This window comes from Oncorhynchus kisutch, unplaced genomic scaffold (genome assembly GCF_002021735.2).
Source record: "Oncorhynchus kisutch isolate 150728-3 unplaced genomic scaffold, Okis_V2 Okis09a-Okis19a_hom, whole genome shotgun sequence".
NCBI classification, from domain to species: Eukaryota; Metazoa; Chordata; class Actinopteri; order Salmoniformes; family Salmonidae; genus Oncorhynchus; species Oncorhynchus kisutch.
The window spans coordinates 6,561,650-6,574,149 of record NW_022261985.1 but is presented as its reverse complement, the minus strand read 5'-3'; the positions used below and the strand labels follow the sequence as shown (position 1 = coordinate 6,574,149).

The 12,500-nt window shown below is 48.4% G+C and overlaps 1 protein-coding gene across 6 annotated transcripts in view; it reads right to left on the bottom strand.

Annotated features, from left to right (window-relative positions):
- Positions 1 to 12,500, bottom strand: part of LOC116360602 (ELKS/Rab6-interacting/CAST family member 1-like) — a 475,628-nt gene that overhangs the window by 94,068 nt on the left and 369,060 nt on the right. For all 6 annotated transcript variants that reach the window (XM_031815520.1, XM_031815522.1, XM_031815523.1 and 3 more), the window contains one exon: positions 3,635 to 3,782. In XM_031815520.1, coding sequence (XP_031671380.1) covers positions 3,635 to 3,782 — 148 coding nt within the window. The remainder of the gene's footprint in view (positions 1 to 3,634; positions 3,783 to 12,500) is intronic.

The window sequence follows — 12,500 nt, the reverse complement described above, 5'->3', positions numbered from 1 at the left end:
CTAGTCTTCTCCCACCTCTACCCCCCTTTCCTCTAGTCTTCTCCCACCTCTATCCCCCTTTCCTCTAGTCTTCTCCCACCTCTATCCCCCTTTCCTCTAGTCTTCTCCCACCTCTATCCCCCTTTCCTCTAGTCTTCTCCCACCTCTATCCCCCTTTCCTCTAGTCTTCTCCCACCTCTATCCCCCTTTCCTCTAGTCTTCTCTCACCTATATCCCCCTTTCCTCTAGTCTTCTCCCACCTCTATCCCCCTTTCCTCTAGTCTTCTCCCACCTCTATCCCCCTTTCCTCTAGTCTTCTCCCACCTCTATCCCCTTCCTCTAGTCTTCTCCCACCTCTATCCCCCTTTCCTCTAGTCTTCTCCCACCTCTATCCCCCTTTCCTCTAGTCTTCTCCCACCTCTATCCCCCTTTCCTCTAGTCTTCTCCCTAGTCTTCTCCCCTCCTCTACCCCCTTTCCTCTAGTCTTCTCCCACCTCTATCCCCCCTTTCCTCTAGTCTTTCTCCCACCTCTATCCCCCTTTCCTCTAGTCTTCTCCCTACCTCTTCCCCCCTTTCTCTAGTCTTCTCCTCTAGTCTTCTCCCACCTCTATCCCCCTTCCTTAGTCTTCTCCCACCTCTATCCCCCTTTCCTCTAGTCTTCTCCCACCTCTATCCCCCTTTCCTCTAGTCTTCTCCCACCTCTATCCCCCTTTCCTCTAGTCTTTCTCCCACCTCTACCCCCTTTCCTCTAGTCTTCTCCCACCTCTATCCCCCTTTCCTCTAGTCTTCTCCCACCTCTATCCCCCTTTACTCTAGTCTTCTCCCACCTCTATCCCCCTTTCCTCTAGTCTTCTCCCACCTCTACCCCCTTTCCTCTAGTCTTCTCCCACCTCTATCCCCCTTTCCTCTAGTCTTCTCCCACCTCTATCCCCCTTTCCTCTAGTCTTCTCCCACCTCTATCCCCCTTTCCTCTAGTCTTCTCCCACCTCTATCCCCTTTCCTCTAGTCTTCTCCCACCTCTATCCCCCTTTCCTCTAGTCTTCTCCCACCTCTATCCCCCTTTCCTCTAGTCTTCTCCCACCTCTATCCCCCTTTCCTCTAGTCTTCTCCCACCTCTATCCCCCTTTCCTCTAGTCTTCTCCCACCTCTATCCCCCTTTCCTCTAGTCTTCTCCCACCTCTACCCCCCTTTCCTCTAGTCTTCTCCCACCTCTATCCCCCTTTCCTCTAGTCTTCTCCTCTAGTCTTCTCCCACCTCTATCCCCCTTTCCTCTAGTCTTCTCCCACCTCTATCCCCCTTTCCTCTAGTCTTCTCCTCTAGTCTTCTCCCACCTCTATCCCCCTTTCCTCTAGTCTTCTCCCACCTCTATCCCCCTTTCCTCTAGTCTTCTCCCACCTCTATCCCCCTTTCCTCTAGTCTTCTCCCACCTCTATCCCCCTTTCCTCTAGTCTTCTCCCACCTCTATCCCCCTTTCCTCTAGTCTTCTCCCACCTCTACCCCCCTTTCCTCTAGTCTTCTCCCACCTCTATCCCCCTTTCCTCTAGTCTTCTCCCACCTCTATCTCCCTTTCCTCTAGTCTTCTCCCACCTCTATCCCCCTTTCCTCTAGTCTTCTCCCACCTCTATCCCCCTTTCCTCTAGTCTTCTCCCACCTCTATCCCCCTTTCCTCTAGTCTTCTCTCACCTATATCCCCCTTTCCTCTAGTCTTCTCCCACCTCTATCCCCCTTTCCTCTAGTCTTCTCCCACCTCTATCCCCCTTTCCTCTAGTCTTCTCCCACCTCTATCCCCCTTTCCTCTAGTCTTCTCCCACCTCTATCCCCCTTTCCTCTAGTCTTCTCCCACCTCTATCCCCCTTTCCTCTAGTCTTCTCCCACCTCTATCCCCCTTTCCTCTAGTCTTCTCCTCTAGTCTTCTCCCACCTCTATCCCCCTTTCCTCTAGTCTTCTCCCACCTCTACCCCCCCTTTCCTCTAGTCTTCTCCCACCTCTATCCCCCTTTCCTCTAGTCTTCTCCCACCTCTATCCCCCTTTCCTCTAGTCTTCTCCTCTAGTCTTCTCCCACCTCTATCCCCCTTTCCTCTAGTCTTCTCCCACCTCTATCCCCCTTTCCTCTAGTCTTCTCCTCTAGTCTTCTCCCACCTCTATCCCCTTTCCTCTAGTCTTCTCCTCTAGTCTTCTCCCACCTCTATCCCCCTTTCCTCTAGTCTTCTCCCACCTCTACCCCCCTTTCCTCTAGTCTTCTCCCACCTCTATCCCCCTTTCCTCTAGTCTTCTCCCACCTCTATCCCCCTTTCATCTAGTCTTCTCTTCTAGTCTTCTCCCACCTCTATCCCCTTTCCTCTAGTCTTCTCCCACCTCTATCCCCTTTCCTCTAGTCTTCTCCCACCTCTATCCCCCTTTCCTCTAGTCTTCTCCCACCTCTATCCCCCTTTCCTCTAGTCTTCTCCCACCTCTACCCCCCTTTCCTCTAGTCTTCTCCCACCTCTATCCCCCTTTCCTCTAGTCTTCTCCCACCTCTATCCCCCTTTACTCTAGTCTTCTCCCACCTCTATCCCCCTTTCCTCTAGTCTTCTCCCACCTCTACCCCCCTTTCCTCTAGTCTTCTCCCACCTCTATCCCCCTTTCCTCTAGTCTTCTCCCACCTCTATCCCCCTTTCCTCTAGTCTTCTCCCACCTCTATCCCCCTTTCCTCTAGTCTTCTCCCACCTCTATCCCCTTTCCTCTAGTCTTCTCCCACCTCTATCCCCCTTTCCTCTAGTCTTCTCCCACCTCTATCCCCCTTTCCTCTAGTCTTCTCCCACCTCTATCCCCCTTTCCTCTAGTCTTCTCCCACCTCTATCCCCCTTTCCTCTAGTCTTCTCCCACCTCTATCCCCCTTTCCTCTAGTCTTCTCCCACCTCTACCCCCCTTTCCTCTAGTCTTCTCCCACCTCTATCCCCCTTTCCTCTAGTCTTCTCCTCTAGTCTTCTCACACCTCTATCCCCCTTTCCTCTAGTCTTCTCCCACCTCTATCCCCCTTTCCTCTAGTCTTCTCCTCTAGTCTTCTCCCACCTCTATCCCCCTTTCCTCTAGTCTTCTCCCACCTCTATCCCCCTTTCCTCTAGTCTTCTCCCACCTCTACCCCCCTTTCCTCTAGTCTTCTCCCACCTCTATCCCCCTTTCCTCTAGTCTTCTCCCACCTCTATCCCCCTTTCCTCTAGTCTTCTCCCACCTCTATCCCCCTTTCCTCTAGTCTTCTCCCACCTCTATCCCCCTTTCCTCTAGTCTTCTCCTCTAGTCTTCTCCCACCTCTATCCCCCTTTCCTCTAGTCTTCTCCTCTAGTCTTCTCCCACCTCTATCCCCCTTTCCTCTAGTCTTCTCCCACCTCTATCCCCCTTTCCTCTAGTCTTCTCCCACCTCTATCCCCCTCCATATGTAACCTCTTTAAGTTACACCTACAAACAAATCACGGATGATGAAATCAGGTTTACAATCCTCCCAGTCCCCATATTACTGTCACTTCCTATTCTGTCACCCAGCATATAGATTCCAGAGAAAGCAAACTGTAATGGCAGCTTTCCTTAAGCTTTCGAAGCCACGATGAGTGTCTAGTTCCCAGTCATGTGACAGGGGCCACCCAGGTCACGTGACGAGGGAGTGTTGAATGTTTCGTACCTGTTGTTTGAGCTGTTGTACCAGGCTGTCCTTCTCTCTCTTCAGCATGGCCACCTCGTCCTGCGTCTTCTTCTTCTTGGACGAGGACAGCTCCAGCAGGGCGATGTTGGCATCCTTCTCACTGATGGCTGCTAACAGCGCCTCCTGTCTGTCAAGGACACACATTACAACACACTGTTAGGATTCAGAGAGTTATTAGACAACACATGTAGGATGTATTCAGTCAGGAAATACAAGGTGGAGTTTTAAAGCCAGGATATACAAAGTGGGATGTATGGAATTCATTGATTGGAATATACGGATTTTCTTAAAAAGGTGAAATAGATTGAAGTCAGCCTGGTGCAATTTGGCATGACAATGACCATAGGAGTAAACAAGACAACACAAAGAGATCTGGGACCAGGTTAAGAGTCAAGTGAGAGGTGACATAAATATCTTCATTGACTTTATTGAGGCTTCATTGAGTCCTGCCAAGCTAATATGAACACTGGTTCCCTACAGAGAGAACGATGGTTCCACGGCTCTGTGACGTCCCTCAGCCAGAGTCTACAATCAGCCACATGCTACAGGAAATGTATTCTAATCAAAGACGTTTAAACACTGTGTTCCCTACAGAGAGAACGGTGGTTCCACGGCTCTGTGACGTCATAAAAGGCTTCATGATGTCAGATTATTCTGATTAAACACTGTATTCCCTACAGAGAGAACGGTGGTTCCACGGCTCTGTGACGTCATAAAAGGCTTTATGATGTCAGATTATTCTGATTAAACACTGTATTCCCTACAGAGAGAACGGTGGTTCCACGGCTCTGTGACGTCATAAAAGGCTTTATGATGTCAGATTATTCTGATTAAACACTGTATTCCCTACAGAGAGAACGGTGGTTCCACGGCTCTGTGACGTCATAAAAGGCTCTATGATGTCAGATTATTCTGATTAAACACTGTATTCCCTACAGAGAGAACGGTGGTTCCACGGCTCTGTGACGTCATAAAAGGCTTTATGATGTCAGATTATTCTGATTAAACACTGTGTTCCCTACAGAGAGAACGGTGGTTCCACGGCTCTGTGACGTCATAAAAGGCTTTATGATGTCAGATTATTCTGATTAAACACTGTATTCCCTACAGAGAGAACGGTGGTTCCACGGCTCTGTGACGTCATAAAAGGCTTTATGATGTCAGATTATTCTGATTAAACACTGTATTCCCTACAGAGAGAACGGTGGTTCCACGGCTCTGTGACGTCATAAAAGGCTTTATGATGTCAGATTATTCTGTTTAAACACTGTATTCCCTACAGAGAGAACAATCAAAGACGTGTAAACACTGTGTTCCCTACAGATTATTCTGATTAAACACTGTGTTCCCTATTGGGCCGTTTCTGGAAACCTCCGTCCGCGATCAAACCTTATAAAGCTCAGTGGCCGTGTTTCAGTTAGTGTAGCAGGTAAAAGGTGCTATTGATGCCCTGTGTGTGGTGTGTGTGTGTGTGTGTGTGTGTGTGTGTGTGTGTGTGTGTGATGTGGTGCCCATTCCCTGCCACCCTCAGGGCCTGAGTGTGTGTTTTGCCAAGGGCCGAGGAAGGGAGGGGGGAGGGGACTTCACAGGGCTAGGGGCCAGAGGCTAGCTAGGGGGTAGGGAATAGATGTTAGGGGGTAGGAAAGGGCAAGGGAGAAGTGGGAAAGGGGTAGGGGGCTAGGGTAGGGGGTAGAAGGAATGAGCTATAGGGTTAGGGTAGGGGTAGAGGGAATGAGATATAGGGTAGGGAGTAGAGGTAGAGGGAATGAGATATAGGGTTAGGGTAGGGGGAATGAGATATAAGGTAGGGAGTAGAGGTAGAGGGAATGAGCTATAGGGTAGGGTAGGGAGTAGGGGTAGAGGGAATGAGATATAAGGTTAGGGTAGAGGTAGAGGGAATGAGATATAGGGTAGGGAGTAGAGGTAGAGGGAATGAGCTATAGTGTTAGGGTAGAGGGAATGATATATAGGGTAGAGGGTAGAGGGAATGAGATATAGGGTTAGGGTAGGGGTAGGGGTAATGAGCTATAGGGTTAGGGTGGAGGGAGAGGGAATGATATATAGGGTTAGGGTAAGGGGTAGAGGGAATGAGATATAGGGTAGGGAGTAGAAGGTAGAGGGAATGAGATATAGGGTTAGGGTAAGGGTAGAGGGAATGAGATATAGGGTTAGGGTGGAGGGAGAGGGAATGAGCTAGTGATCTCTCCCTCTACCCCCCCTCTCTCCCCCTCTCTTTCTCTCCCCCCTCTCTCTCTCTCCCCCCTCCCTCTCTTTCTCTCTCCCCCTCCTTCTCTGTCTGTCTCTCTCCCCCTTCCCTCTCTTTCTATCACAACTCAGTCTATGGAAGTCATCAGTGTTAACCCCACCAGTCAGACCTCTGTGTTAATCAGCACAGCTTTGTGTTTCCATCCCCCGTGCCAGGGGAAGGGTAGAGGTCCTACTTTACCAGGCCTGGTGCCAACTTTACCCTTCCCTACGCCCCTTCTCTCTCTCTCTCTCTGTATCTAACTCTCTCTCTGTATCTAACTCTCTCTCTCTCTGTATCTAACTCTCTCTCTGTATCTAACTCTCTCTCTGTATCTAACTCTCTGTATCTAACTCTCTCAATTCATATCAATTCAATTCAAGGGCTTTATTGACATGGGAAACATATGTTAACATTACCAAAGCAAGTAAAGTAGATAATAAACAAAGTGAAATAAACAATAAAAATGAACAGTAAACATTACACTCACAGAAGTTACAAAAGAATAAAGACATTACAAATGTCATATTATATATATATATATATACAGTGTTGTAACAATGTACAAATGGTTAAAGTACAAAAGGGAAAATAAATAACCATAAATATGGGTTGTATTTACAATGGTGTTTGTGGTATTTCACCCAGTAGATATGGGAGTTTAACAACATCGGGTTTGTTTTTAAATTCGTTGTGGATCTCTCTCTCTATCTAACTCTCTACCACCCTTTATCTCACTCACATCCAGGACACTGAAGAATCCTCTGACCCAAATCTGTCCAGAAAATAGTGACATCAGATCACTAGGGAAACCGGTACCATCTGCACACACACGTACACACACGTACACACACGTACACACACGTACACACACGTACACACACGTACACACACACACACACACACACACACACACACACACACACACACACACACACACACACACACACACACACACACACACACACACACACACACACACACACACACACACCTTGAGATATCCATATGCCTTACACACCACTCAGTCCCACAGAGACAGCTCCAGTGAGAGTGCTTGACAGGAAAAGCTCCAAAAAACAAGGCAGAGAAATGAACAAAACCTTGAACTTCCTACTTCCTACATCCTACTTCCTAGCTCCTATAACCACATTAACTCGAACAGTAAATCCCCATACAGAGTATATAGGGCACTATACAGGGAATAGTATGCCATTTGGCACGCAGCCTATATCTGGAGGTGTGACTTGTTTTAGCTCTGTTTCAGGTTAAAGGTTAGGACCTTTAGTCTCAGTCCAGCCTGCTGCGGACAGACAGCATTCAGAGGTTAGGACCTTTAGTCTCAGTCCAGCCTGCTGCGGACAGACAGCATTCAGAGGTTAGGACCTTTAGTCTCAGTCCAGCCTGCTGCGGACAGACAGCATTCAGAAGTTAGGACCTTTAGTCTCAGTCCAGCCTGCTGCAGACAGACAGCATTCAGAGGTTAGGACCTTTAGTCTCAGTCCAGCCTGCTGCAGACAGACAGCATTCAGAGGTTAGGTCCTTTAGTCTCAGTCCAGCCTGCTGCAGACAGACATCATTCAGAGGTTAGGACCTTTAGTCTCAGTCCAGCCTGCTGCGGACAGACAGCATTCAGAGGTTAGGACCTTTAGTCTCAGTCCAGCCTGCTGCAGACAGACAGCATTAGGACCTTTAGTCTCAGTCCAGCCTGCTGCAGACAGACAGCATTCAGAGGTTAGGACCTTTAGTCTCAGTCCAGCCTGCTGCGGACAGACAGCATTCAGAGGTTAGGACCTTTAGTCTCAGTCCAGCCTGCTGCAGACAGACAGCATTCAGAGGTTAGGACCTTTAGTCTCAGTCCAGCCTGCTGCGGACAGACAGCATTCAGAGGTTAGGACCTTTAGTCTCAGTCCAGCCTGCTGCAGACAGACAGCATTCAGAGGTTAGGACCTTTAGTCTCAGTCCAGCCTGCTGCGGACAGACAGCATTCAGAGGTTAGGACCTTTAGTCTCAGTCCAGCCTTCTGCAGACAGACAGCATTAGGACCTTTAGTCTCAGTCCAGCCTGCTGCAGACAGACAGCATTCAGAGGTTAGGACCTTTAGTCTCAGTCCAGCCTGCTGCAGACAGACAGCATTCAGAGGTTAGGACCTTTAGTCTCAGTCCAGCCTGCTGCGGACAGACAGCATTCAGAGGTTAGGACCTTTAGTCTCAGTCCAGCCTGCTGCAGACAGACAGCATTCAGAGGTTAGGACCTTTAGTCTCAGTCCAGCCTGCTGCAGACAGACAGCATTCAGAGGTTACGACCTTTAGTCTCAGTCCAGCCTGCTGCGGACAGACAGCATTCAGAGGTTAGGACCTTTAGTCTCAGTCCAGCCTGCTGCAGACAGACAGCATTCAGAGGTTACTACCTTTAGTCTCAGTCCAGCCTGCTGCAGACAGACAGCATTCAGAGGTTAGGACCTTTAGTCTCAGTCCAGCCTGCTGCAGACAGACAGCATTCAGAGGTTAGGACCTTTAGTCTCAGTCCAGCCTTCTGCAGACAGACAGCATTAGGACCTTTAGTCTCAGTCCAGCCTGCTGCAGACAGACAGCATTCAGAGGTTAGGACCTTTAGTCTCAGTCCAGCCTGCTGCAGACAGACAGCATTCAGAGGTTAGGACCTTTAGTCTCAGTCCAGCCTGCTGCGGACAGACAGCATTCAGAGGTTAGGACCTTTAGTCTCAGTCCAGCCTGCTGCAGACAGACAGCATTAGGACCTTTAGTCTCAGTCCAGCCTGCTGCAGACAGACAGCATTCAGAGGTTAGGACCTTTAGTCTCAGTCCAGCCTGCTGCGGACAGACAGCATTCAGAGGTTAGGACCTTTAGTCTCAGTCCAGCCTGCTGCAGACAGACAGCATTCAGAGGTTAGGACCTTTAGTCTCAGTCCAGCCTGCTGCAGACAGACAGCATTCAGAGGTTAGGACCTTTAGTCTCAGTCCAGCCTTCTGCAGACAGACAGCATTAGGACCTTTAGTCTCAGTCCAGCCTGCTGCAGACAGACAGCATTCAGAGGTTAGGACCTTTAGTCTCAGTCCAGCCTGCTGCAGACAGACAGCATTCAGAGGTTAGGACCTTTAGTCTCAGTCCAGCCTGCTGCGGACAGACAGCATTCAGAGGTTAGGACGTTTAGTCTCAGTCCAGCCTGCTGCAGACAGACAGCATTCAGAGGTTAGGACCTTTAGTCTCAGTCCAGCCTTCTGCAGACAGACAGCATTAGGACCTTTAGTCTCAGTCCAGCCTGCTGCAGACAGACAGCATTCAGAGGTTAGGACCTTTAGTCTCAGTCCAGCCTGCTGCGGACAGACAGCATTCAGAGGTTAGGACCTTTAGTCTCAGTCCAGCCTGCTGCGGACAGACAGCATTCAGAGGTTAGGACCTTTAGTCTCAGTCCAGCCTGCTGCAGACAGACAGCATTCAGAGGTTAGGACCTTTAGTCTCAGTCCAGCCTTCTGCAGACAGACAGCATTAGGACCTTTAGTCTCAGTCCAGCCTGCTGCAGATAGACAGCATTCAGAGGTTAGGACCTTTAGTCTCAGTCCAGCCTGCTGCGGACAGACAGCATTCAGAGGTTAGGACCTTTAGTCTCAGTCCAGCCTGCTGCGGACAGACAGCATTCAGAGGTTAGGACCTTTACACACACACACACACACACACAGAGGCTGTCGTACGTGGAGAAACACAGCCAAGGTTATTCTGTATGGTTTTTAATGCTGTATAAACACTGACATAGAGGGCTGTACAGAACACCCATTCTACTCCTCCACCTGGTTCCCCCAGCCTCCTAGTACCATTACACTGGGTAGGATTCATCACTAACCTGTTGGAGTCCTTTTGACCATCAGATCAAACATCATATGTATACTCACTCACACACCCATTAAGATAAGGTCAGAAATACACTTAAACACACACACACTGTACCAGAACATACCAGAACACATCAGAACATACCAGAACACTTCAGAACACACCAGAACATACCAGAACACACCAGAACATACCAGAACACATCAGAACATACTAGAACACTTCAGAACACTTCAGAACACACCAGAACACATCAGAACACTTCAGAACACACCAGAACATACCAGAACACATCAGAACATACCAGAACACACCAGAACACTTCAGAACATACCAGAACACATCAGAACACACCAGAACACTTCAGAACACACCAGAACATACCAGAACACATCAGAACACTTCAGAACACACCAGAACATACCAGAACACTTCAGAACACACCAGAACACTTCAGAACACACCAGAACACACCAGAACATACCAGAACACATCAGAACACTTCAGAACACACCAGAACACACCAGAACACATCAGAACATACCAGAACACACCAGAACATACCAGAACACACCAGAACACTTCAGAACACTTCAGAACACACCAGAACATACCAGAACATACCAGAACACACCAGAACATACCAGAACACACCAGAACACACCAGAACATACCAGAACACACCAGAACACACCAGAACATACCAGAACATACCAGAACACACCAGAATACACCAGAACACTTCAGAACACTTCAGAACACACCAGAACATACCAGAACACACCAGAACATACCAGAACACACCAGAACATACCAGAACACACCAGAACATACCAGAACATACCAGAACACACCCAGAACACACCAGAACACTTCAGAACACTTCAGAACACACCAGAACATACCAGAACACACCAGAACACTTCAGAACACACCAGAACATACCAGAACATACCAGAACACACCAGAACATACCAGAACATACCAGAACACACCAGAACATACCAGAACATACCAGAACATACTAGAACACTTCAGAACTCACCAGAACACACCAGAACATACCAGAACACACCAGAACATACCAGAACACACCAGAACATACCAGAACACACCAGAACACACCAGAACACTTCAGAACACTTCAGAACACACCAGAACATACCAGAACACACCAGAACATACCAGAACACACCAGAACATACCAGAACACACCAGAACATACCAGAACATACCAGAACACACCAGAACACACCAGAACACTTCAGAACACACCAGAACATACCAGAACATACCAGAACATACCAGAACACACCAGAACATACCAGAACACACCACAACATACCAGAACACACCAGAACATACCAGAACATACCAGAACACTCTAGAGCCCATCAGAACATACCAGAACACACCAGAACATAGGTAAATAGATAAATACATTCAGTGACCAACTCCCGGTTCCCAAGACATGAATCTCCTGTGTGCATGGTTACACACACACAACGGCACACACACACACACACAACGGCACACACACACACACAACGGCACACACACACACAACGGCACACACACACACAACGGCACACACAACACAACGGCACACACACACACAACGGCACACACACACACACAACGGCACACACACACAACGGCACACACACACACACACAACGGCACACACACACACACACACGCACACACACACACACAACGGCACACACACACACACACACACACACACACACACACACAACGGCACACACACACAGCTGCAACCGTGGCTTCTAACCAGCTCTGATAAATGACCAGTGGTGATGGACCAACGCTTGAAGTCTGAACATCGTTTCAATATACTGTCCACCTGGTCTGAACACTGGTTAATGTCAGGTACATCGTTTCAATATACTGTCCACCTGGTCTGAACACTGATTAATGTCAGGTACATCGTGTCAATATACTGTCCACCTGGTCTGAACACTGGTTAATGTCAGGTACATAAACTCTGACTGACCACAGAGCACACACAGTAATATGTAAACACACACACACACACACACACAGTAATACGTAAACACACACACACACACACACACACACACACACACACACACACACACACAGAGGCTGTCGTACGTGGAGAAACACAGCCAAGGTTATTCTGTATGGTTTTTAATGCTGTATAAACACTGACATAGAGGGCTGTACAGAACACCCATTCTACTCCTCCACCTGGTTCCCCCAGCCTCCTAGTACCATTACACTGGGTAGGATTCATCACTAACCTGTTGGAGTCCTTTTGACCATCAGATCAAACATCATATGTATACTCACTCACACACCCATTAAGATAAGGTCAGAAATACACTTAAACACACACACACTGTACCAGAACATACCAGAACACATCAGAACATACCAGAACACTTCAGAACACACCAGAACATACCAGAACACACCAGAACATACCAGAACACATCAGAACATACTAGAACACTTCAGAACACTTCAGAACACACCAGAACACATCAGAACACTTCAGAACACACCAGAACATACCAGAACACATCAGAACATACCAGAACACACCAGAACACTTCAGAACATACCAGAACACATCAGAACACACCAGAACACTTCAGAACACACCAGAACATACCAGAACACATCAGAACACTTCAGAACACACCAGAACATACCAGAACACATCAGAACACACCATAACACACCAGAACATACCAGAACACT